The 26,874-nt window shown below is 50.9% G+C and overlaps 1 protein-coding gene across 1 annotated transcript in view; it reads right to left on the reverse strand.

Annotated features, from left to right (window-relative positions):
* Window positions 1–306: 306 nt before the first annotated feature.
* ALX4 (ALX homeobox 4) overlaps window positions 307–26,874 on the reverse strand; it is a 39,568-nt gene continuing 13,000 nt past the window's right edge. The window contains exons 2-4 of the mRNA XM_030483198.1: window positions 11,626–11,936; window positions 3,679–3,807; window positions 307–1,039 (exon numbers count right to left, since the gene is read on the reverse strand). Coding sequence (XP_030339058.1) covers window positions 725–1,039; window positions 3,679–3,807; window positions 11,626–11,936 — 755 coding nt within the window. The 3' untranslated portion in view covers window positions 307–724. The remainder of the gene's footprint in view (window positions 1,040–3,678; window positions 3,808–11,625; window positions 11,937–26,874) is intronic.

Raw genomic sequence — 26,874 nt, forward strand, 5'->3', positions numbered from 1 at the left:
GCTGGGGTGGGCAGCTAGAGGCAAGGACTCTCAGTGCGGTAGCACCGTGCCGTGTTGGGAAGAGAAGCATCCCCTTCACAGGCCTCTATATCTCTATATAGCTCTACAGCTAGCTCAGTAGCTCTGCGCTTCATCTCACACTGGATGGAAAGGAAGCAAGGTAGAAGGTGAGCTAACGCTGCATTTAGTATCTTCCCAGCCCTGTTCCCTGCTCAGTTGTGGCTCCCGCTGAAAAGGATGGGAGCAGAAGTGTCTCTTTGCTGGTGCCAGAGTCCCCATCCAGTCCCCTGCCCAGGGCAGAACAGGTCTGAGCAACACTGCCGACAACTTAAGAGGAGAACATGTGTCTGTGTGTGTATGTATGTGGGGTGGGAGAAGCTGCTGAGACGCCAGCGGGCTCCTCCTCTTTGGAAAGGCAGATCTGGTGTCAGAGAAAGGAGCAGGGAGAACAAAAATGCCCAGGTTATTGGGGAGGTGAGAAGGGACGCATCCCAACCCAGATCTCACTGGAAGACATGTTGCTCCACGCGCCTGATCCCAGGAAGCCGGGAGCCGCCCGCGTTCATGCTGGGAACACTCCACTTACGTTAACATATGTACTTTATATGCCTATAAGGGTAGCTAAAAGTGCTGCATTCCAATCCCCGAGGAGGCAACTGCTGTCTGGAGTCCAAGCGGATGGATGTACTCGGCTGTCCCCATGTGCCTGACGGGCGCTGGGCTGTCATGTCGCCCAGGAGATCGCGGCGCTGTGCTCCTTCGCCTTCATCCTCAGGGCAGCGATGCTGGAGGTCTTGCGGTCCGGCTCGCTGTTCAGCTCGTAGCCATTGAGGCCGGGGCTCATCCCGGCTGTGCCGAAGAGGCCGCCCATGTGAGTCTGTCCCACGTGGCTGCCGGGGCCGAGGAACTCGGAGACGCCGCCGGCTGCGTGGGGATGAGCATGGGGGGACATGCAGGAGGGCACCGTCTCGCAGGGGACCACGCAGGCGGGCACCGGGGAGGCGGCTCCGTTGTTGCCGATCCAGGAGGGGTTTTGGATCTGGGGGTGGGAAAAGAAGCATCAGGGATGTCATAGAGCATTCCACAAGGCAGCCCTGTGTTGGAGGAGCAGCAATGGGATGGGATGTGGTGCTGGTTGCCACCAGCAGCGGCATCTGCATCTGCAGCCCATCTAAAATTTCTATGCCAATGTGGGCAAGGGCAGGGAGGGTGGGAGACTAACCCACAGGGAGCAGGAATGTGCCCCTCCTCTGCCATAGTCTCTATCTGGAGCACAAGTGTGATGAGGAATGGCTGAGGGACCTGGGGGGGTTTAGTCTGGAGAAGAGAAGGCTCAGGGGGGACCTTATCGCTCTCTACAACTGCCTGACAGGATGGAGCCAGGAGGGGGCTGGTCTCTGCTCCCAAGGAACAAGGGATGGGACAAGAGGAAACGGCTTCAAGCTGCACCAGGGGAGGTTTAGATGGAGCTGAGGAACAATTCCTTCCCCAGAGGGTGCTCAGGCATTGGAACAGGCTGCCCAGGGCAGTGCTGGAGTCACCGCCCATGGAAGTGTTCACACACCGTGTAGACGAGGCCCTCAGTGCCATGGTTAGTGGTGGCCTTGGCAGTGCTGGGGTAATGGTTGGACTTGATGATCTTAATGGTCTTTTCCAACCTGTCCTGTCCTATCCGATCCTATCCTATCCTGTCCTGTCCTATCCTGTCCTGTCCTGTCTTGTCCTGTTCTGTTCTGTTCTATCTGTTCCCCCGCTTTGCCATTTCTCTGTTGTTTCTTTGCACCATCAGCACATTCTGGAGCAGGGATGCTCTCAGCATAGAAACCCTGGTATTTCTATAGTGTTTCCCTGGGCCTACCCACTACAGGGAGCAGGCAGAAATGGGTTCTGTGAGACTGCCAATCCACCCTCCTACCCCAGCATGGGGTAGCTTTGCCTGGGCAAGGGCTTTTTATATCTCACAGAGCTGAGCTGCCCACAGCCCCCAGCACTGGCACTTTCCCCTCTGCCCAGTGATGCTCATTGCCCATCGAGGAAGCAATTGAGCGGCCATCTGGGCTCCTGCAGCATCACGCATTAAATGATAGTGCAGAAGAGAGGGGGGCCAGGACTCACCAGCCGGAATAGGTGTGTGGTGGTGGTGGGGACATGGGCACACAGGATGAAAGCAGGGAGAAAGCAAGCAGCTGGAGAGAGCAAAGGGCCCTTCATCCCACTGCTCACCCTTGGGCCCTCTCTGATCTCTTACCTCCCGCAGCTTGCTTTTCATTCTCTGATCTCCAGGGCAGGGAGACGAGGGCGCTAAGGAGGGAGGGAGCCAGTGTAAGCTACAAAGGGCGCGCTGAAAAGGAGGCTGAGAGTGTCCCCTGCTTGAAAAGGGGACACTTTGGCGCCTCTCAGCTGTTTCATAAGGGCTTCTTGTTCAGCTGGGAGGAGATGCCAAGCAGGAGAGAGGTCAAATGCTCTTGGTGTGGTGCTGGAGTAGCTGGGAGCCAGGGTGTTGAGGGGGGAAGGACTCCCAGTGGATCTGTGAGGACAAGTCGGGTTCAGAGCATCCTCTAGGGGATTCCGCATGGTGAGAAGATGAGTCAGCAGGATGGAGGGAACGCTCTCTGAGGCACAGCCCAGCCCTAGAGCTAATGAACACCCATCTACCCTGGCATCATCTGAAGGCAGCATGGTGAAATGAGGTCTGGCCCAATGCTCAGGAGGCTACTGTGGTGGCAGATTCCCCAGGACAGGAAGATAAGGTGACACTTGCCTCCTGGGCCAGAGCAGGAATGGTTTCATCAGGCCATGGGAGCAGCCCCAGATACTCCAACAAGGCTGCGCTCATCCTTCCTTTGGAGCACAAACCCACAAATCCCTCGGGAAGCATCCCCACACGTCACTGAGTACGCTGCGGGTACCACAGCCTATTGCTGGGAGATGGCTGTGGAGACTTGCCAGGGGAAAAATGCTTTGTCCAACTGCCTAAAGAGGGGACATGGAAACCAGGCATGGCACTGGGAAACCTTTATGGGAACTGCTGGGGTTTAGGCATGAAATAGCCTTTTGGACCTTTTCTAGACCAGTGGGATGTTAATGGGCAGCAGCACATGTGATGGGAAGACAGTGTCATTATGGAATCATAGAATGGTTTGGATTGGAAAGGACCTTAAAGCTCATCCAGCTCCAGCCCCCTGCCACGGGCAGGGACACCTTCCACTAGAGCAGGTTGCTCCAAGCCCCTGTGTCCAACCTGGCCTCGAACACTGTCAGGGATGGGGCAGCCACAGCTTCTCTGGGCACCCTGTGCCAGCGCCTCACCACCCTCACAGGGAAGAATTTCTGCCTAATATCTAACCTAAATGTCCCCCTAGTAGCATGTGCTGAGCAGGGTGACCTATGCGCAAAGGGTGGCTGCACTATGTCAAGCAGAGGTGGGCTTGATGTCTACTTTAGAGATGGCTGCTCCAGGCCAGGGCATGAGGGAGCTGGGCAGGACACCCAGCTAAATAACTCCTTCAGTGCTTGGCAATACAGCCACAGCCCCTGTGCTCTTGAGGGCAGGTGGATGAACCCCAGCAGTGAAGCATCACTTGGGACCTGGGGCAGGTGGAAGAACATGAGCAGCAAAGCATCACTTGGGATCAGAGGTACCAGGACAGATGGAGCAGGGCAGGGGGATGCGCTCACCTGGGCGTAGTTCTCAGCACGGGTGAGCAGGGGCAGCTCATAGGCAGTGGAGAAGTGGGTCCGGACCTGCTGCATCTGACCGAAGCGCTCCCGCTTGCGCCACTTGGCTCTTCTGTTCTGGAACCAGACCTGGGGAGAAGGCAACATGGGAGGGGCTGTGAACATGGGAGATGCTGGTGGTGGATGGGGATCCCCCAGGAGCAGGCGGGGGGTGTGCAAGGCACATGAGCCCTGCTGTGTTACAGGGGGGGTCTGAGCAGCCCAGGCAACAGGCGATGCCCATCTTCTGGTGTCCTGCCTATCTGGATACATAGAACCCCAAACTGGTTTGGGTTGGAAAGGACTTTAAAGCTCATCCAGTTTCAACCCCCTGCCATGGGCAGGGACACCTTCCACTAGAGCAAGTTGCTCCAACCTGCCCCTGTGTCCAACCTGGCCTTGAACACTGCCAGGGATGGGGCAGCCACAGCTTCTCTGGGCACCCTGTGCCAGCGCCTCAGCACCCTCACAGGGAAGAATTTCTTCCTTGTATCTAACCTGAACTTCCCCTGTTCCAGTTTAAACCCATGACCCCTTGTCCTATCACTCCAGTCCCTGATGAAGGTCCCTCTCCAGCACCCTTGTAGCCCCCTTCAGACACTGGAAGCTGCTCTGAGGTCTCCACGCAGCTTCTCTTCTCCAGGCTGAACAGCCCCAACTTTCTCAGCCTGTCTCCATATGGGAGGTGTTCCAGACCCCTCACATCCACAGCTCTTGTCTCCCACAGCCTGGTTTGCCCCGGAGAAGCCCATGCTCCTCACAGCCCTGAATCAGTGTTACCCAGGCGAAGCTCTCATGCCATCAGCCAGTTTCAGAGGAGAAGTGGGAATACATCCATGTGTGCCTGCCAGGTTGAACCCAGCAGCACTGGGGCTTTCCCCAAGCCTAATCCTGGCTGTGACGGTGCCATTGGCTGAGAGCTTGTATTTCTCATTGAAGTCTTCATTTTCTTAACTGTGAAAAACCAAATACACAGCATAACACCCATCTCCTCCTTAGCTGCAGGGGAGAACAAGTGCCCTGGTACAGCATTGCGTGCCCTTTGCTTTACACTGACTTTGCTTTGCAGGGCTTGCAGCTCTCTGCTTCGCAGCGCTGCTCAGATCCCTTCAAGGCAGAGGAAAGACCAAAACTCTGCTTCTCTTATTTTTACTGGCTTGACATCAGTGTGGATTATTGCACTGTTGTCAGCACCATTGCTCCTGATTTGCATCAGCCTAAGAGAGATCAGAGCCGGGCCCAGTGTCTTCAAAGCCTCTTGAAGCCTCTGAGTCAGGGAAACGCATCAATCAAGAGCCGCTTTGAAGGCACTGAGAGATGCAGGCGATCACCAGGGGCTGGGTTGTGCGGGTCACGCCAGTGCATGAAAGGAGCAGCCCTAACGCTGCTTGGTTCTGCTTCGAGTTTTACACGGTGTTGAGGGGGGGGCATCACTAATGAACAGCTTCGCCCTGCCTATGCCTGGCCAAGAGGCAGCTCTGCTGCTTGGAAGGCAGCTGGGGATGCCAGAGGATAGTGGATAGTCTTAGGAGGATAGTGGGGCAGCAGGCTGGCTTCTGGGGGGTAAAAGAACACTGGTATTTACAGCCTGCATCAGTGCAGCTAAAAGCTGCTACAGGGAGAAAAAGGCCCGAGGGTCCATGGTTTCTGGTCTGAGCTGACTTTCTTGTGCTGGAGGATCTGTTTTAGGCTCTTCTGATCCAGTTTCCCCTTCCTCAGCCTTGTATTGGTCTCTCACAGCTCCCCACTGCTGCCAGCCCCATAACATGAGCGGGTGACTGAGGGTCTGTGGTCTGCTTAGTGCAGGGGGGGACAGTGCAGCATCCTCCCTGTGTGACCTGCAGATCATAGGATGGATAGTATAAGGATGGATGGTGTAGGGTTGGATAGTGTAGGGTTGGATGTTGTAGGGCTTAGTGCCCTAAATCACAATGCCACTGGCATGGGCCATCCACAAGCCATTCAGACTAACAACACCCAAAGCAGCAACCTGATATTAACCCCCCAACCCTGAATCTAAAACCCTATGAGGCTTTACAGCGGGTGCTAAAAGCACCATGAGAAAGCTCCTAACATTATCCCAGCTGAGCATGCGCTGCGTGTGAGGAGCATCCGACTGGAGCGGGTTTGATGCCCCAGGCATCCGTCTGCTTTCCTTCTTGGCACGGCCGCTGCAGCCCAGCTGCAGGCCAGTCCCAGGGCTGGCCCACATGATGCCTCTTTGATCCGCACATTCAAAGCCAGCAGTGGTGACCCGGTTCCTCCTCGGGCGGAGGAGGCCCTGCTGTGCACAGAGGGGTGCGGAGCAGGTAGGGAGCGCAGCGCCGGCCGCCGTGAACATATGCCAGGCATATGCGGCTGTTCCCCTGCATGGTTTGCCCATACACCTGCACTGCCGTGCATGGGAGCACCCCACTGAAGCGGGGTTCCTGAGCACAGGGTCCTGCAGCAATGTCTGGCTCTGTGGTGTGACCTCCAAGTCATCAGCATGGGGTTTGTGTGCTTGGATTCCCTATAATGGCACAGTGACCATGGGGATGTTTCCCAAAGAGGAGTGGGGTCTCCAACAGAGGCTTTTCTTCTCATATATGCATTGGTTTGAACTGGCTCTGGGAGAATGAAATGGTTTAAACTGGCTGTTCCCAAGTTGCAATCCCCATGCGGGTGGTGGGCTGCGAGGCTGTGGCAAAGCATCATATTAGGCTGAGAAAGAATCACAGAACGGTTTGAGTTGGAAAGGACCTTAAAGCTCATCCAGTTCCAACCACCTGCCACGGGCAGGGACACCTTCCACTAGAGCAGGTTGCTCCAAGCCCCTGTGTCCAACCTGGCCTTGAACACTGCCAGGGCTGGGGCAGCCACAGCTTGTCTGGGCACCCTGTGCCAGCGCCTCAGCACCCTCACAGGGAAGAACATCTAATGTCTCATCTCAATCTCCTCTCTGCCAGGTTAAAGCCATTCCCCCTTGTCCTGTCACTACGGGCCCTTGTAAAAAGCCTCTCTCCAGATTTCTTGTAGGTCCCCTTTAGGTATTGGAATACTGTTATAAAGACTCCCCTGAGCCTTCCCTTCTCCAGGCTGAACAAAGAAGACAAGTGCTGGTGCCAGGGGCACTGGAGACACTCCGAGTGCTGCCAGTGAGCCACTGCTCCCAGACACTTGTGACAAGGCTTGGATCACTTCTTAGAGTTCTCCTTTCTCCTCTGGTCCAAGGATTTGAGGCTGCCTGGTATCTTGCTGTAGGGTTTCCCCAGACCAAAGTGCTCCAGGGAAAACAGGGCAGGCAACGCAATGTGTGATGCTAAGTTGTCAGCAGAAAACCAACTAATCCCAAGTATTTCCTTGATCTTAGGAGAAACCTGCTTTTGAAAAGAAAATTTAAACCTAACAGAAGTTCTTTTTCCTTTCACTGCCTGTCACTTTTCGTCAAGGGAGGATGCTGTAGGAGGGGGATGTGACAGTGGAGGTTGCAGCAGTGGATGCAGCGTGTCCTTTGGGATCAGGATTGGGTACTCTGTGGGATAAGCAGTCGCTGTGGGCTGCATCTCGGTGTTAACAATTAGAGTGGGAGTGGAGGGTAATGATGTCATGAATCTGGCTCCTGCAGACAATGCTTTGATAAGCCCTGACATACCAAATCAACCCTATAAAAATCTACAGAACACAAAATGTTTCATGTCTCCATAAACATTCAGCCATATGCTGGTACCTAAAGCCATATGCACACACAGCTGATGTGCTGTGGGGGGTGAGGAGGCTGGAAATGGCCTCAGACAAAGAAAGCAGGAGGCTTCTGCTCACTGTCTTGCTGCTGCTACTCTGGCACCAAGCCCCCCATGCCCCACACTGGGCATGAATGGATGGGCCAAGCTGGTACCTCACCCAGGCCCCTCTGGATAGTTGGAGCTGCATCCCTGCATTTGTCCTTCCTCCAAGCTAAAGAAAAAGGTAATTTCCCCTCTCTCTTGCTTGCCCCAGTGCGGTGGTGGCAGGTTAGGATGGTCTCTGCACATGTGGTGATGGGCTGGAAGCATCCATGGGGCTGGATCCAGCCTGGTGGCCCTCACCGTATGCTCAAGCCGCCCTTGCTGCATCACTGCCCTGATGCAGACAAGAGCTGCCCACTGCATTCAAGACATTTGTGCTCCTGCTCTCCCCAACCCTGTCCTCCATCCCTGCTGCCCCTCTTCTCCATCTCCCTCTGTCTGCCTCCAGGACCCCATCCCTTTGCGAAAGGCCAGTCTGTCTCTCCTCATCCCGGAGATGGCCACCAGCCCCTTTGCTCTCCAGGCTGCAAGAACAGAGCCAGAATTCATCCTTGAGCGCTGAAACTGGACACCATTTTATCAGTGGCCTGGAATGGGAAATTGGAGCCTGGGATGAGAGAATTGAATAACTCGACCTTGTTTTCATTTCATGTTTAATTTCCTGCAGGCTTAGCTCAGTCTTTCCGCTCCTTCCACCAGCCTCCCAGGGTTTTATGGGGGAAAAGGGATCAAGATATATTACTTCTTGCTTTGCTTTGCTTTGCTTTTTTTCTTGCCCTTTTTTTTTTCCTCCAAGGCGGTGATTTTGCTACAGCGGAGTTTGACATTTCCCTCTCACTTTCAAGCATCACAGGGTCACCGCCGAAAACATTTCATTAGCGGTCCCAGCCATCATCACAAGGCTGGCTCCGAGGGGAGCTGGATGAGGGGTTACATTCCCTGGCTACGAATCCTCCTTCCAACCCTTTCGCTTTCTCCTCTGCCACAGGGCAGGCCAGGAGGCAGGGATATTCACAGCATAGGAGAGATGAGCAGTCATGGCCAAGCTGGCTTGGGCTTGAGATGTGTATGTGTGTGTGTATGCAAGGAGCCATGTGTGAATACATGTGTGTACCATGTCTCAAACCATTTGCTGCAGCCCTGAATGGGTTGGAAGAAGCTTGTTGCTGGTACCAAGCAGGAGCTCTTTCTGCAGCCCTGGACATGGAAGAGGAGGAGGAAAAATAAGGGGTATACACTACATGGGATGGCTTATGCATGGCTCCCACTTCTAAAAACAAGGATGTGCAGTAGCTTAATAGCACTTGGCAACAACAGGCTGGGTTGTGGGAGGCAGGCAGGGAAACATTGCATTGCATGGCAGCGGGAATTAGCTTTGGTATTGTCAGACACCAGCACTGAAGGCTGGAAACCAAGGCAGGGAGAACAATGCAGCCAGACTGCAGGATGCCACCACTCCATAGGCAGCACGCTGCTGTCATGAGCGCTTCTCCATGCACCAGGATCTCCAGCAGCTATTTCACTAATGAAGCGTGAGCTTGAGAAAGGGATGGAGTAGAACAGAGCTGCCACTTGCCTGTCTGGGCTCCATATCTGCTCCTGCCTGCAGTGCCACAGCTGGTTGTGTTCTCCAGGGAGCTGAGCCTGGCCAGAGGGGATGGATGACCTCCAGCCCAAAGCTGGCTCAGCCATGGGAGGCAGCATCATACCTCAGACCTGCTGGGTGTCTTGTCTCCCTGCTCTGCTTTGCTGAACCTGGCCTCCATGAAATTATCCCAGGACACTCACTATTCCTTTGAGGACAATACCTTCCCCTGTAAAGGGACAGTTGAGCTCCCCTCAAAGCCCATGGGGCTGCAGTAGGTATGTGCACAGACACGTCACAGCAGTCAGAGTCCCTGCAGAGGGCATCTGAGTACTTAAGTGGCTATTTGGCTTGCAGGAGACAAAAAGTAAGGGGTTAGTGGCTTATTTGTGACTTGCACCCTCTGCCTTGGCCCTGGGTGGGATCTTGCTCCTTGCAGTGGGAATTTGCTCTGCCATCAGTCTCCCAGACTGTTGTCCACTGTCCCATGCCTGATCTTTGGCTGTGAGCTGATGGTCCTTAGTACTGCAGTGCTGCCCAGAGGGGTGGGAGGCCAAAGCCAACCCTAAACAAGCTATAACACAACCCAGAGGTGAAAACAGGCACTGGGGTGATTCACTGAGTCCCCAACCCCAAAAGCTTCCCTCTCCATCAGCAGCAGAGCCCTGTGCCACCCCAGGCTGTGTCCCATTTCTCCTGAGGGCACAGCAGCCCTTCATCACAAGGCAGTGGCTGGGTGCCAGCCCGCAGCACAAGGGAACGGGTCCTTCCCGGTGGGGCTGGGGGAATGATTGAAATGCAAGTTCTCACCCCTCTCACCCTGGGGTAAGTGCTTATGAGCAGCCAGGCCACTTAGACAAGCTCTTCAGCTGCTCCATTACATGAGCCCTGTCATCGCCACCCCAAGTGTGAGGTGCATGTGAGAGGCTGCAAGAGGCTGTTTTCGGGCTTCTGGGGATGCTTATCTCAGAGCAGGGTGAAACCTCCAATCCCAGGCTGTGCCTGATCTCCTCTGGGGAGACACTTCTGCCCTTGGCCGCAGTGTTATCCAGTGGTAAAGTGGGGAATAAAACCCTCTGAGATCATGGGTCGTGTGGAATGAACTTGTGGATTGCATCTTGCCTCTGTCACCCAGCCATGCACGCTAGCTGGGATGTGTTTGTTAGCTGCACAGCCTGGCTCTGAGGCAGGCAGGAGGAGCTTGCCACCCTCCAGCACCTCATTCTCATTCCTAAGTGAAAGGGATTTCATGCCCTGTGCAGCTGGTAATCCAATGCTGCGCTTGGCCTCCCAGGAGACCCCATCAGCACTTGTGATGTGTCCCTGGGAAATCAAAGGCTGTGTCCAGTGGTAGAAGAAAAGAGCTGATGTTTGTAGCACTGCTTTCCCCTGCCCATCCCGCAGTGCCCAGCACGCCAAGTGTGGGACAAATAGGAATTATAGGGAAGAAGAGGACACCAGCCTTGCCAACCAGCTTAGGCAAGCAGACAGGAAATATCCTGTAGCTAGTTCAAAGTAAAATGTACAGGCTAAAAGGGACTTAAGCAAGATGCTGGCCTGACTGCTTCGGCTGTTTGCAACTACTTTTTAAAGTTAGAGCAGAGGGCAAGCCATGCTGGGACCTGGGAGTCTTCCTGGTATAAGAGGTACAACCACATGTCTCTACAGGCCAGCTATTCTTGATGCTAATGCAGGTTCTGGAGGTGGTGAGCTGATTAATGTGTACAGACAGAAGTCACGGGACTAACTACACTGGTATGAGAGCCTAAGCTTCAGTGAGACCTCTGATGGCCACCATGGAGTGAGCTGCAGATGCTCCAAGTGATGATGCTCCTTCTTGCACATGCTTCTGAGCTCTGCAGGCCTTCAGTTTAACCTTGACTCAGAGAAAGAGCAGCACTCAGGGAATCATTGACTCCTTCAATGTGGAGTTTGGCTCTGCTGGACCCCCACATTAGCTGTGGGGAGCTAGTTCATGTGAGCTGGCTCCTATGTGGTGGAGGTGGTTGAGATCACAGTGTGGCTGTTTGACTCTCCTGCTCATCTTACGGTGGTGGGAGCACCTTTTTGCTCCAGATCACCAAGTTTTGTACAGTGTCAGTGCCTGCTTAGCCAAGCAGACAAGAGCTGCCTTTCCTGTATCACTTCCTGCTCTCTGGTACTGAACATCCTAGTCACCTCTGCACCTCCATCTTGCCAGAAAGAACCCATACCATGGGAAACCTTGATCCCACTCAGACTAATGAACCAGTGTCCCCTGCTGAGCCTCCTGAAGACAGCAGGTTTCGTAATAGCTTTGTTTAGGGTGACAGTGAGGCTTTACCATCTCCATTAGCTCAAGGACAAGAAGCATCAGCCCACATAAAGATGCTGACAGTAGTGTCAGACATGGATGTACCTCCCCATCCTATTCCTTCTGGAGAGGCTGTGTCAGGGCTCTGTGTAGGGCTTGTCTGCCTGCACGCCGTGATGGGATTGCAAAGCATAGCAGGGACAAGCAGTGCTCACGGCTCCATTCTCCCACCCTTTGCCTGGCCTCAGCTCATTCTCCATTACCTGTACACGAGCCTCGGTGAGGTCTGTCCTCATGGCTAGCTGCTCCCTGGCATAGACGTCTGGGTAGTGGGTCTTCTGGAAGACCTTCTCCAGCTCCTCCAGCTGGTAGCTGGTGAAGGTGGTGCGGTTCCTCCGCTTCTTGCCCTTGTTGCTCTCCGAGTCAGCCTTGTCCATGGGGCTGGGCAGGTCCGTGCTGGCCCTGTCCTGGGGCACTTTCACCCCGGCCTCCTTCACGCTGAGGTAGCTGCTGTCCATTCCCGAAGGATCAGAGCTCGGCTGCAGGTCGGCTTCTCCCAAATTACTCTCCTTACCTATTGGGGTTGGGAGCATGGGGAAGGGAAAGGAGGGCAGGTTTGAGCAGGGCGGGGAAGGGGAAAAGAGAGAAGGAAACAGGTGTAAATCAACCCATTAATTAGTTCAACCCATTAAAGCTATAGCCATGGCAGTGGGGCAGCAGTCCTCAAATGCAGATAGAGATGGTTACACCACCATGGGCAGAGGAGGGAGGTGAGGCAGAAGGCTGTCCTGGGTGCAGGAAAGCTGCTGGCCTCAGCCTCTGAGGGTGCTGGAGCTCACCAGGATGGGCTGTACTCAAGGGAAGAGGTGGTTGTTATGGCAGAGGGGCTGGTCACAGCCCATGGATGCCAGCATGGCATGGGGAGGTCGTGGTGAGCTCTGCCAGCTCTTCTCATTACCCCTTCAGGAGCTGGGTGGAAGGGTGAGCCCAGCACATTGCTGTTTACACACCTTCACCCTCCCACTGCCCACAGTGGGAACAAACTCCATGGAACACTGCATTCCTTGGTCCTGGCCACAGAAGAGGTCTCTGAGGACAGAGCGACCCAAATCCAGGCCTCAGAGCATGGTCCCCAGCTTGTCTGTGCTCCGCTACTGAATAACAGGGTAGAAGCCCAGGAGCACAGAGCAGCCACGCTTGGTGCTTGGTGGGATGTGTTTCAGCTCATGCATCCCCATACGATGGTGATGTGTCAGCAGAGGTGTTCCTGACACCCCACAGTCACCCCACAGCCTGCTGTGACGACTTGAACTTCTTCCAGCAAAGAGGCTGTGAATAGCACTTAGTGCCATAGAAAAGGCTGGTGTGAGACACCTACAGAAATACCTCAGCCTGTGTTGTGGGACAGAGAGAGATGAGAAGAGTCTGAGAGCAGCCTGGGAGGCTGCTCCTGCCCAACTGCCCTGAGCAATTAATAGTCAATAGGCCATGACATACAACACCAATAGGGTGAAGCCTAAGGAGGACATTTCAACCGCTGCAGTGAGCTGGTTCCTCTCTAAAGCTTAGTAAAACCGCCTTTGAACTTTTGTAATGGGGCATATGTATCACCAGGCACAAAGGTGCTGTTATGGGGTATGGGGGTTATGCCCACCTCCTGCCTCCAGTGGCAGCAGTGTCCCCTTTAGCAAGAGTGCTGCCACATGCATGGCAATGTCCTTGCCTGCTGCTGCTGCTCAGCACTGTCCTGAGACCAGAAAAAGAGGGATTTGAGTGGATAACTGATCCACCCAGCATGTGCTGAACAGCCCAGTGTCATATCTGCCCACATGGAAAAAAACCATGGTAGCCTTACCGCAGGGTTTCACCTTGAGCTCCTTAAGATCCAGGAAGGGAAGGGTGCAGTGGTACTTCTTACCCGTGCTCCCCTTCCCAAGCCAAGATCATGCCAAGTGGCTAACCTTTTCATTCTATTTCACATTAGCCTATTTTTAAATGTTCTCAGTCTAGGATCAGTCTTTCTGGGAAGTGGCTCCACCATCTAGTGACGTTCCCACTGGGAGCTTTCTCCCAGCAGTGTCATTAATGCTGGTTCAGGCGTCTTGGCCTGTGTCTTTGGAAATCCCCATTTTTTCCATCAGTCATCCCTTGTTACAACATCCTTCCACCTAATTCACTGTATATTTATGGCTAAGCCCTTCTGTGACCAGCTTTGTCATGGCTTCACAGCTAAAATCCAGGAGTGGGCCTGTGAAAAGGTGTATGTATCCTCCTTTTCTCACTCTTGCAGCTGGAAGAGTGATTGGGATGAAAACAGGAGGATGAGATGTAGCTGTCACCCTCAGGCATGAGGGCAAATGGAGGGCCCAGGTTTAAGCTTGGAATGATGAGCTATGAAAGGGATTTGAGATAAAAACGCCCAGTTATTACAGAGGAGCCAAAGGCAGATGTGGGATGGAGGCACCAGAGGTGCAGACAGAGGTGCAGAGCTATCTGCCACTGTCACCCCACTGTGCTTTCGGATTTATTGCTTTCTCAAGTACTCTTCCCTCAAGCTTTTGAAGAGCTCCCTGTAAATCTCAGCAGAACCTGATGTATATTTCCACTCTCTGCTTTGATCCTTAGGAACATTTGGCCAAGCTTTATGCTCCCTGTTGCTGGGACTGGTGTCCAGGCCAATGACTACCACTCTGCCTCCTCTTGGCACCTTTGCTTTCCAACCAGCCAACCTCCTCCATCACTCCTGGGGCATACAGGTGGACAGGCCCATCCAAAACAGACTGAGACCATGCCATGTGCCACAAGCTGGCCAAATCGTATGTTATGGTCATGATATTTATACTTTTCAAACCTAATGATAATAAAACAGTTCCAGAAAGCCCGCAGCGATAGACTACTGCCTACAGGAGTCAGTAGAGGTGGAGTAGTAAATAAATGAAAGTATTCCAGGATTTTTTTCCCCTTCTTTCTTCCTTTTATTTTTTTATTATTTATGGTGTCAGGAAGCTCAGCACATTCTCCCCCTGCCTTTGTGCTGCTGTGTCCCTAACTCCCAGCTCCCCTGCAATCCAACAAGCAGCAAACACAAGACCTGAGGCCTTTCCTTGGGAACTCCTCTGCTGTTTCCTATCTACCCAAGCAGCTCAACTAGCTGGAGGAGGGTCTGCAGAAACACACATACACAGAAAAGCTCTGGGTCTGATTTAATTTCATTGACTGCGTAGCTCAAACTGCAGCTGGGAGCTGGGCCCAGGGCTTTCAGCAGTGATGGTTATCACTGTCAGAAGCCATCAGCCCCAAGGAGCAAGCGACCACCCATTCCTGCCACCAGCTCAGAGCCCTCCTTTCCACTCAGCCATGGAGCAGATATGGGCATCTTTACTTCCAGCCGCTATGGGCACTAACAGGGATGAGCTGTCTCTGGAGTGCAGGAAGCAGGGAGCATGGATGTCAGCATAGGGAGGGGATGGCGTGCATCCACCCTTGGCTGAGCATCCCAAGATGTAACTCATTCCCTAGTAAAAGGCTCCCTGACCTCAAAACCAGTCATGCTAACTGCAGAAGTGAAACAAATTGCATACATCTGCATATGGATATGCCCAGACTTCCTGTAACTGGAGATGGCCTCAAAGTTTCAGTGCAAAGTTTGGGGTGTCTGTTTCTAATCAAACCTAAAGAGACCTGGAGTTACATATTGTGAAGATCTCCATGACAAGGAGGTAATGTGAGCATCACTGCACCCTTACAAGCCCAACAGCATCAGTTGATGCCTTCTTCACTGCTTACAGCTCTGTCCTTGCCCTATGGCAGTATGAAATATAATTCAGAGCAAAGTCAGCTTGGTGCATCCACATGGCAATAGAGAGCAGGACACATCAAATACGTAACTTTGGGCCCAATGTGAAATGTTAGGTCTCCTTTACACAGCATATGCATGGCAAGCCACAGTGATAGACTCCTTGACATAGATCCTGTGATCCTACAAGGCTGCAAGACAGCTACATGGCCAGCAAAACCCAGGGACACAGCCAGCACAGGCTGTTTCCTCCAAAGAAGCCTGCAGGACCTTGGCATTGCCAATGTTCTGCTCTGGTAGCATCTTGTCCAAGCTGTTAAGGTCTCCCCACACTATCCCAGCCCTGGGGGACTCTGGGCATAGCCTGGGACTCCTGGACACCTACCAGTATGTGGTAGCTTACAGAGGCTTCTCCCTGGTGCCTGATGAACATCCAAAGCACATGGCATGGCAGCATGTGGCTGCAGCAGGCTGCGTCTCTTCTCCCACACTAAATAACCTAAGGAGCTTCTGCCTTCCTGCCCAGGGGTTTTATCTCTTGCCCATATCCAGATCCCTATGGCCTCCTACACTGGCCTTTTCATGGTGCCTCTCCCTGCCATGCTCTGACTCTTCCTTTTCACAGCAACAATGGTTTAAAAAGCAAAACCCCAACAAACCTCTAGTGCAGATGTTTAGAAAGATTTTAAACCCTCAGTTCTGGCTCTTAATGTCATTCTTTCAACTCTTGCTTAAATACCAGTGCCAAAATGTTGCTTAGGTAGGGTTTGGGCAGCGTATTCTACAAGGAAGATTTACACCACAGCCCAGCCAGCACATCTCCAGCACTTGGCTGGCTGTAGTAACCTTATCCAGTCCCTGTGATCTTGCCTTAACACATGCTGAAGCCATTATACTTGTTCCCAGGTTGTCTGTTGCAGCCTTCTGCCTCCTGTCTGTCACTGCAGTTTAGAAGTGAGCACAAGGCTGTCATTTAAAAAAATAGCCACATTTTGGGATATGCAGGATAAAACGGTGCAGCTGGATTTGAGATATACAAAGGGCCAAATCTTTAGGTTTATTTCTGTTCAGACAGTAAGCGTTCTTGCAGTTTGCAGATGTAGAGAAGAATTTAAAGACAGGGAAAAGACCTACTTGTTTTAGCTGCATAGGGCATCACCGATTTTATTAGCAATGGTCAGATACTTAACCATAGTTTCACTATTGGGCCCAACTGGCAAAACTGGGCGGCATTCATCTCTTAAATGCATGTGGTAGAAGTCTACATAAGACAAAAGCCATTAGTATAGTTCTGGAATCTGCATTTGTTTGCTGCTGTGCGGAAACTGGTTGGAGCATCTCCATTTCCAGTCTGGATAAGGATGAACACTTCATATTGTGTCCAGCGTACCAGTGGTTCCCTTGAGTTTGCATAAAGCAGAGCTGGTTCCTGTATGAAAGCACATCTATCCATCTAACCCAGCCAGGGAGCTCATTTGGTTGAACCCACAGAACCTGAAGGAGGGTTGGAACATGGTCAGGGCAGCTCCTTTCCATGGCACAGCATGCACTGACTTCCCCTTGTGCAGAGGAGAGACCACCCTATGAATGTCCTCACCTCCATGGACACCATCCATCTCTGCTGAGCCTGCCCAAAGCTGCTGGTGCTCCTAAAATAGCCATGAAAATAGCCATAGCCATGAAATACCTGGCCACCTTGGGGAGTTAATGACAGACAGAGAAAATTCCTACAGAAAAGCCTGGTTTTAGAAGGATGAAATTGGGGAGAGGAGCATTTCTTTCTATTTTGCTCCTCCTGACCATACTTAAGGCTCCTCTCTTCAAGGCTCCTCTCTTTTCCTGAGTAGACCATACAGCAGCAAGGCCATACAGCAGAGTAGACCATGCAGAGCAATGCTAAGGCTTCAAAACCTCCTTCTGTTCCTGAAAGGCAGCATGGAGACATTGCCAAAGGTGCCAAACAGCACTGGTGGGTCCATAGGCTTTCAGTGGCCATGTAACCAGCATAAATCTCAAGTCACTGGCTCTATTTCCACTCTGTGCCTTGGAGATGCTTCCCTGGGAGTCAAAACCACCTCAGCCCTGGCTGCACTTAAACCCTTTTGTGCCTGGCTGGTTACATCCTCCTGGAGTAAATCACTGTGTGGGTCTGGGGATAGACAGCTTGATAAACATTAACTCTAGTGCTGCTGAGAGGTTTCCATCACAGCAAGCCTGGGGAATGCTGTGTGTGCCCATGTGTGTGTTATTTGTTTGTGGAAGTTGCTGTTCCTCTTGCTTTTTTTCCCCTGAACTAGCTTTCTTTTTCCAATACAAACATCTGCTTTCAAGGGCATGTATTGCTTTATTGTCTGATTAGCTGAATTCACACACCCTGTGGCTACTTGGGGAGAGCTCAGCATCGTCTGTACAAATGCAACATGTGCTGCTTGCTCCTCTTTCATGTTATTTAAAGGGCACTAACAAAACTGGCTTTTACATAAACAAATCAGTTCTGAAAACGCCACCTAGAAGCTGTGGCTAGAGTAAAAAGGCACAGTTTATGCCCCAAGTCCTTCTTCATGTGGCACATTCATTTGAACAGCAGGAAAGAGCTGACTAGCAAAATTTGAGGGCACGAAAAATGCTTCTAGCAACTTGCTGTAATTGCAGCTGACTTTCTGGCTCCCAGAACACAATATAGGGAAAGAGAAAGAGCAAGAAAATGCAAAGCCATTACCTCCATGGGGAGAAAATGAAACTGCTCTGTTCCTCACTACTGTATGTGAAAGGAGATTCAAGGCCTTTGGACAGGGCTTGGAGCAACCTGCTCTAGTGGAAGGTGTCCCTGCCCATGGTAGGGGGTTGGAACTGGATGAGCTGTAAGGACCCTTCCAACTCAAGCCATGCTGGTATTCTGTGATGCTTGTTTATTCCAAATACTCTGGACTTGGGCATCTTGGGTCTCTCTGATGAACCCATGAACTTCTCAGTGGCCTGGCTCTCCTCTCTGACACCTGAAGGTCTTCAAGCTGAGGGTGGTCAGCTTTGGGTTTTCAGCACAGCAGGCTTTGTGCAAAGCCCTGCTTGAAATTATAGCAATAAAGATGTAGGCATGTTATAAACAGCTGGGAAATTATTGTGAGTTTCTGCGATGTCCTACTTGTGTCTCCCCCTAAAAGAGTGCATGTGGACCAAAAGCCACCTAGTGCCTCTGAACTGATATACCCCCAGTGGTTGCTTGCCAAAGGAAGGTGGACAAGGCAGGTAAGGATCAGAAGGGGGCTTGAAAGAGCTTTCAGTTTCCTTTCGGCTCTTGAGAGCCAAATTTGGTACCTTTGGGATAAGTAGTCTTCTCCTTCCAAAACAAGCCTGCATTGCTTTGCCATGGCCATGGTGGCCTGATGGTCTTGGCTTTTCTCAAGTTCCTCAGATCTGGATGTAAGCACCTAACTGCTCTGAAGACAGGGCTCAATGCTGAATAGGACAAAATATTCTTTTTGTCTACCTCTTCCCCACTCCATGCATATTTTCCCTATGATTTTCATCCAAGGCTGGACACTGGGTGAGGAGGGCATCTGCTCCATTGGGAACAGAGGGAGCTCATAAAGAAAACAAACACAAAAAATCACAAAAATACCCCAACATCACTCATATAGGACTGGGATTGGGGGACATATCCCACTCATATTGAATGGGATTGTCTCAGTTGTAGACTCATACCTACACAAAGGCCACTAACTGTTTATTGTGAGTGAAGTCCAAAAGGGTCCACAGACCCTTGGGTAAACAAAGGCAGAACAGGCAGGTCCCATACTGTTTGCTGAAGACTTCATTCTGCACTGTAGTGTTTTGCACACCTCAATGCACTAACCCAATCTGGGGCCTCTGTCCCGCTCCCATCCGAGCTGAGTGTTGCTACCTGGTTATCAGCATCAGGGGGACCATCTTCCCCATCCGCCCTGTTGCCTTACTTCAGGATCATCCAATTCTCTCAGGATTGTGTTTCCTTGAGAAAACTCTAGATACAGCAAGGTTGCAAGGTTGCTCCTCCTGTGTTTGGAAGTTATCTCCAGCTGAGCTACATGATGAAAATGTTTAAGGTAGCCAGGATTCGGCCCCCATCCCTGCCCCGAGGCACTGTGAAGTCAGCCCTTTACCTGCAGTAGGGAATGCTGTAAGCACTTGGGAGCCCTGGGGCTGATGGCAGGCAGTGCCACCCAGTACTTGTGGCAACACTGAGGGTTGTTCAGATGTCCTCAGGGAGTGCAGTGATAGGACAAGGGGTGACGGGTTTAAACTGAAATGGGAAGTTCAAGTTAGATATAAGGTAGAAGTTCTTTGCTGTGAGAGTGGTCATGCACTGGAACAGGGTGCCCAGAGAAGCTGTGGCTGCCCCATCCCTGGCAGTGTTCAAGGCCAGGTTGGACGGGGCTTGGAGCAACCTGCTCTAGTGGAAGGTGTCCCTGCCCGTGGCAGGGGGTTGGAACTGGACGAGCTTCAAGGTCCTTTCCAACACAAACCATTCTATGATTCTATATGATTCTATGTGAGTGACACAGGACGGTGATGCAGGGCTTAGGGCTAAGCTCTCATCTGAAAGGAAGAGCATAAGCCTCCCCATCAGCTGTAGATTTATGTATTCATCTTAACCTCACCCAAGCCCTTTGTCCACCATAAGAATTTGAACAGATCCCTTGCCTGAGTACTGCAAGACAAAAAGGGGCTCTTCAAGTTGTCAACTCCTCCACAACTTTCCCTGGAACCAACCAGTGCCTACCTCTTCCCCACTCCATGCATATTTTCCCTATAATTTCCATCCAAGGCTGGACACTGGGTGAGGAGGGCATCCGCTCCATTGGGAACAGAGGGAGGAACAAGGCACCGGTGCAACCTTCCTTGGTCTCCATGAGTGTTGCCTTCCCTGTTCACCATCACCAGCCTTCATGTCTGACAGCAAGTATAAATCAACCATCTAGTTAGAGGAGAGCAGGGAGACGCTCCTTCCAGTCAGTGGGAAAGGCTAGAGAGGCAAACTGCCTGAAGGGAGTTGAGCTTTGCTCTGATGTCTGACTATAACATGGTGTAATTCCCTGCTGTCAGCTTGGAGAGTGATTCACTGCACCCTGTGTGCTTGTGCCTGCCTGGACAGTGCTTACACCATCAGTGTGTTGGTCAGTCTGTCTCTCTCTGCATTCTTCTGTCTGTCTGCTTTGCAGAAGCAACCCCTTGGCAGCAGAGGCAGCAATGCATTGCTGAAGTTCAGCTGCCTCCCAGAGGTGACTTCCAGTTGCCTGGTTTGGGCTGCTGGCAGCAGGGCTGGGGCTGTAACACTTAATAACCAGCAGAGCAGAGGGGACGGGAGGGTTTAGAGCCATTTTGTCATGAGCTGAGCAAGAACTCAGCTGCCTCTGAGCCCTGATTCAAATTAGTGCCAGACCAACTTCAAAAGGCCTGCAGGCACTGGATGGAGAGGCGTCTGAGCGGGCTCTGCCTAGCTACAGCATCCAGCCCATGGCCCTAATCCAGCATATGTGTGTCCCTGGACTACCCTTATGCTTAAAGAGAAGCATTATGTACTTCAGACAGGCAGGCAGACAAGACCCAACAACTCGTCCCAGCACAGCTCCCTGTGCTTCCCAATTTGGATCCCCAGATATCCCTGATGGAGAAGAGCTCTGAGTCTGGATGAGATGCTGCAGCAGCCACATTACCACCTAAGTACAATGCATCTCAGGGGGATTTGGGTGCTACTGTTTTCACGTGGAAATTGGAATGCAGGAGTGATGGGAGAGCTGGAGTAAAAACAAAACACCCAAAATTGGCTGAATCTCACTGAACCACAGAACGGGCTGAGTTTAAGCATTAGGCCAAAGTTTGGGCCAGGTTCTTTAACAAAATAGTCTTGTCGTTCTTCAGTTTTATGCAGCTGATTAATAAAGAAAGGCCCAGAGAAGGGAAGAAAAACACTCACCCTTCCCCAACCTGCCTGTTCTTGGAAGAGCAGCTAAAGCTTATTTCCATTCTGAGTGCACTTTGCAAAACTCAGGGCCAGCCAGGTCTGGGAATTGCTCATGTTCTTACGAGCATGGGGCTTTTTAGAAGTATTGCAGAAAGAAATGAGGTTTCTGGCTACCAAACCCACCAGTTCACAGTCACTGAGGCTGGGCGACAGCCTGGCATCAGCTTTTACTGGCAGGGAGAAAGAGGGCAGCACTGTCATAAACTGGAGCAAGAAGTGGCACAACCAAACTGGAAACTTGCCAACCAAGGAGGAAGACAAAATAACTAACACAAACCTGACAATGGCAGGTGGTTTCTCCCACCTCTACATCCCTCCTTCTACATTCCATTGCTCAAAAAGATCTCCCTGCTGTGGGGTCACGAGGGGGATGGTGCTGCATCCCTTTGGGGTTTTCATGCTGAAGAGATGCTGGTGCCAAGGGAGAGGGGTGAGCTATGGACTCCCAACAGGGTCTGAGGGCAGTGGCCACCCCTGATAGCCAGGAGCTGTTGTCTTTGGTCCCCATGAGCCCCCCATGCAGTACACAGGAGTGCACAAGAGCTGTTTTGTGGTGCTGGGGGGATATAGCTGCGCTGCATGGCCTGGCCATGAACCGCAGCATGTCTGCACTACAGACATGGGGAGAAAGGGCAAAGAAAGGGAAACCTGTCCCAGACTGACTAGCCTGGAAACTCCAGTTGCCTCTTTCACAGTCTAAACAAATATTGATTTAAATTACTCAGAACACCACACTCTTCTTATATGTATTCCCAAAGAGTGTCATAAAATGTCTACAGAAAGAGCTCCGTTAACCTCTGCTGCCCTGCTTAGAGGCACATATTTCAGCTCCAGTTAAACTGAAGTTTAATAAACTCTTGGCCTCTGTAGGATCCCTCCAGCCCAGTCTGGGTCTATGTCCACCACTGGTATTCCACCAAAGTGGGGAGCCACCAGTGCTGCCCCAGCCTCTGATGGGACCCCACCATCCGTCATGGGTGCTACTCTCTTATTGCCATGGTGAGGACATGAGGAGGAAGGAAGGGATGTTTGAAGTGGTCTCCCTTCTTTCCTCTGCCCTGAAATCTAAACCACAGCTTGGTACGCTTCTAGCTCTGGAGATTCAGCTCCACATCCTTCCTATCACAGCAGAGAGAAGGTGCACATTCCCTGTGGGAGCCAGGGTAATCTAAATCTTTTGAATGACACCAATAACTGCTGTGCTCAGGGAAAATACTGGGAAACCCTGCTTGCTTTATGGTTTCAGTGCAATGTTTTCTTCACCCAGATACATATATGTATATTCAGTAATCTCTTCATGAAATTTCGCCAGCTTATCAAGGAGTAAAAATGATACTACATGACTTGGCCAATTACTCTCGTGAGACATTTGTGCAAGAGCCCAACCACATGGTTCATAAAGGAAAAGGATGAAAATGATTTACAGAAGCAGTGAGGCAAAGGTTTATTGATAATGAGGCACTAAGGGGAAATGGGATGAATGTGCCTAAGATTCTTCTAGTAAATGAATAATGAATAGTATTCACAGCCAGCAACTTACATTTTTCATCTTGAGTTGATAATAGCAAGATGCAGGGCAAATGACAGTTATTAAGGGAAAAAGAAATACATTAGGTAGTACTGAGCAAGGAAATCACCTACAAAAGTGTGCTCTTACTTAGGAAAGGGGGGTTGTGAATTGCTCAAAGGGTAAACCGTGCTTGTCAAGTAATTCAGAGCACTCTGAGGTCAGGGAAGGAAGGGATTTCATTTCACTTGAGGGCTGCTTCACTTGCAACACATTAAATTGTCACCAGGGGAAAGAATAAGGGAAAAAAAACCCAAAACAACCTAACAGAACTAGGTTTGCACGAGCCGAGAAAATTTGACCTTTACTTTCTTCTCCACCTCTATGGTTCACTTCTTCCCCCAGACTGACCATGCCTGGTGAGCTGCACTCTCACAGCATCCTACCCTCCAGACCATAATCACTGGAGTTACCAGCATCTAGCCACTGCCTGCAGTTGGTGGTGACTGAAGCAGGCCAGGATATGGATCTCACCATCACCTGAAGCATTGAATTCCTTTATAAATCTGCTCCAGGAGCAAATTTTTCTGGGAATTCCTTTATAAAGCTTCTCTGAGACCAAATTTTCGGGGGAGATGTTTGCCCCTTGTGTTGTTGTGACGACGGATGGCACCCAGAGCAGCGTGGCTCCATCAGCACTGATGGACTGACTGTCAGCTGGAGGTGGCCCCTGGCTGCTCAGTACTGTGATTACACTCAATGCCAGGGCCAAACATAGTTGCTGGACATGGGAGGATAAGCAGCAAGACCACTGACTGAAGGGCTTCTGTGCCTTTCCTCTTACTTATTTTCGTAGACTCATAGAATGGTTTGGGCTGGAAGGGACCTTAAAGCTCGTCCAGTTCCAACCCCCTGCCATGGGCAGGGACACCTTCCACTAGAGCAGGTTGCTTCAAGCCCCATCCTTGAACCTGGCCTTGAACACTGCCAGGGATGGGGCAGCTACAGCTTCTCTAGGCAACCTGTTCCAGTGTCTCACCACCCTCATAGTGAAGAACTTTTTCCATAGATCCAATCTAAACCTCTCTTCTGTCAGATTAAAGCCATTCCCCCTTGCCCTGTCCCTACAGGCCCTTGTAAAAAATCCCTCTCCAGATTTCTTCTAGGTCCCCTTACGGTGTTGAAAGGCTGTAATAAAGTCTCCCCTGAGCCTTCTCTTCTGCAGGCAGAATAACCTTAACTCAGACTGTTTTCTAACATACTTTTTACTTCCAGGGTCTTTAGATCATATATACTGTGTCTCTACCCTCTAGCAGTTCTCTATTTTCTTCTTATTGTCCAGTGTGTGAAGGCCAACCTTACTTATGTCCTCCGGACTTCCCCCAATATTCACAGAGTGTATCAGAGGTCACACAGAGATGTCTGAACCACAGTGAGATAAGGCACTGCTATTGCTCATGTGGTACAGATGGTAAACCCAGACAGAGGTCCACCAAGCTCACAACAGCCACTGAGCTATCTAAGACTAAGCTTTAAAGAGTACTTCGCATTGTCCACTATCTTTGCAGCATGGAGGTGAAGGTCCTGTTGGCCTTGGTTATGTCTCAGATGCCCTGAATCATGCAACACCTTTGTATCTCAGTCACCCAGTCCTAAGCCCCCATTCAATCTGACACACTCCCCAGTCTTCAGATCAAGTTTCTGCCACATCAGTGTTTCTTATCCCAGCCCTCTGCTGCTTCCCAGATACAGCTTTTCCTGTGTCTTCAGTTACATCAAACCATTTGCTTTGCTTGGGTCCAAGCAAGGCTGGACCATCTAGTGGAGCTAGCGGCTAGTGCAAGAAGAGTGAGTTCAGACCTGGCTGGAACCATGCCCAGGTCATGGGAAATCTGCAGTGTGTTTAGGTGTGAAAATCAAAGCTGTTGCTACCGCGTGAGTGCGAACTACATCTCCTAAGGCTTGTTGTTAGATAATTGTTCAGAGGAAAGGCATAGAGCACAGTTCCTACCCAAAGCCCAGCTCCACTGCAAGCTCCATGGCATAGTGCACCAGAACTTATGAAATAAGACATTGTCAGATTTTTTTGCCTCACATGGAGAGGACAAAAATGTGCTTTAGTTCTAGCTGCATTCTTGGAAACAGCTTCATTGATTCAGATGAACTTTAAAAAATAATAGTATTATAAAAACAGCCAGAGGCAAACAACTGCTGTGGGAGCTTTTAGGCCAAATCGTTAAGTTTTGATGAAGTTAGAAGCAACTGGAGGCAGGATTTTGGTAGGAAGTGACAGACAGTAGACACAAACAACAGTGACTCTGGTAATACACTTCCTAACAGGGAACAGAAAATCATGACTCTTGGAAAGAGTGAGGCTCCTGGAGCACCACTAATTCTCAGCAGAACTGGGTGATTATGTGAAAGATGATGACCATGAAAATCAGCCTAAATTAAAAACTGCATCCACATCAGCTGAGCTCATGCCCACTTCTGTGTTTGTTTCCAGTTAACGTTCCAGGATGGGATCTTATTGACATGAGTGACTGCAAATGTCAAGCAAACATTAGCAAATATTTACAGAAATCATCTTTAAGATCTCGTGAAAATGAAGTATTTGCCCCAGAAACCTATTTCTGTCAGTGATGCTCATCCAACCAGGAAACAGAAGCCTCTTATCTCATGTGTTCACCATGTACCTACCTCCCACTCACCACCACAGATCACCTTTCAGCTGCTATTCCTTGCACTGGTTGGCACACACAATCTGCTGACCAAAGAGCACTCACGAACGTCATCCCAACAACAATCCTGGGTCCCAAATAGGCCTTGGAAAATCATACTTGATCACAAGTTGTAAATATGATGCAAAGGGTGTCTCCCAAAATATTCCCTTAGGAAAGCTCTTGTTTTGGGAGGTTTCTGATCTACATGTGGACATCTGTGTGCTGAGCCCTGAGCCCAGAAGGGCTCTGCCTGAAAAAGATGCCATCCATACGTCAGTCCCACAGCCAGAGCTTCAGTATTTATAAGTCGCCTTTTCTAGCAGAGTGGGAAGCAATAGGAGGCTTTAGCAGCGCATGGGAAGAGTGGCTGCAGGCAGGATGGCCTAGAGAGGGGAATAAAATACACCATCATATAACATGGGCTGGAATCGCTCCCATAAAAAGACAGGCTGAGAAAGTTGGGGCTGTTCAGCCTGGAGAAGAGAAACTGTGTGGAGACCCCCTTCCAGTATCCGAAGGGGGCTACAAGGATGCTGGAGAGGGACTCTTCATCAGGGACTGGAGCGATAGGACAAGGAGTGATGGGTTTAAACTTAAACAGGGGAGATTTAGGTTAGACATTAGGAAGAAGTTCTTTACTGGATGATCTTTCTAACCCAAACCATTCTATGAATATATGAATCAACACATGTCAAAGCACTGGTCTGAACAGTACACACTATTTCAGAGTTTCCTAGTTGACAGTAAGCAAGATCCTTTTTCACCCGCTCCATCTTCCTCCACTCTTTAGAAGTAAGCGTATCTGTAAGGGTCTGGAAAGAATAAAATTTGGGAAGAACAGATAAACACTTCAGTTTCCAATGTCTGAGGACTCCTGGCATTAGTGGGGACACTAGGCACTGGCTGGCCTCTGCTTCCCAAAGCATTCCAGGCTCTTGGGCTCAGAGCATCTACAAGGAAAGCTTGCAGACGGGCTGTAGCCGTTTGCTTTCTCCTTCCTCCTTATCTCAGACTAGGCTTCCTGCACGCTGTCTTCTCAGATTTACTATCTCACCATACATTTGGGTCATGTTTTTGTAGACTTCACGAGAGGCAAACATGCCTGTGTGGGAATGTGTGATTTCTGCTGCAATCCATTTTGTTCAGAAGGCTCTCAGGAAAAGATATACAGTCGCACATAAATAATGGAGCTCCAGGCTACAGAACTCCTTCAGTGAAAACAGTTAGAAGGCTGTAGCTTCCAACAAGCCAGGGTTTTAGAGCCAAGGTGCTAAAGCAAGCTGTGGAAGCTCTCCATCCCAAAGAAGTGGTCAGAGAGCCCCTGTGCTGTGCCTGCTGGTACCGAGAGGCTTGCCTGGAGTTAGGGACTGAATATTTGCAGCTCAGTTTCTCTGAATCAGTTCCTGAATCAGTTTAAATCACACCGTTCTTCCTCACTGACACCCTGAGGAAGCCGAAGGTGGTAAACAGGGATAGCATGACTGC

Source organism: Strigops habroptila, chromosome 4 (assembly GCF_004027225.2).
Source record: "Strigops habroptila isolate Jane chromosome 4, bStrHab1.2.pri, whole genome shotgun sequence".
NCBI classification, from domain to species: Eukaryota; Metazoa; Chordata; class Aves; order Psittaciformes; family Psittacidae; genus Strigops; species Strigops habroptila.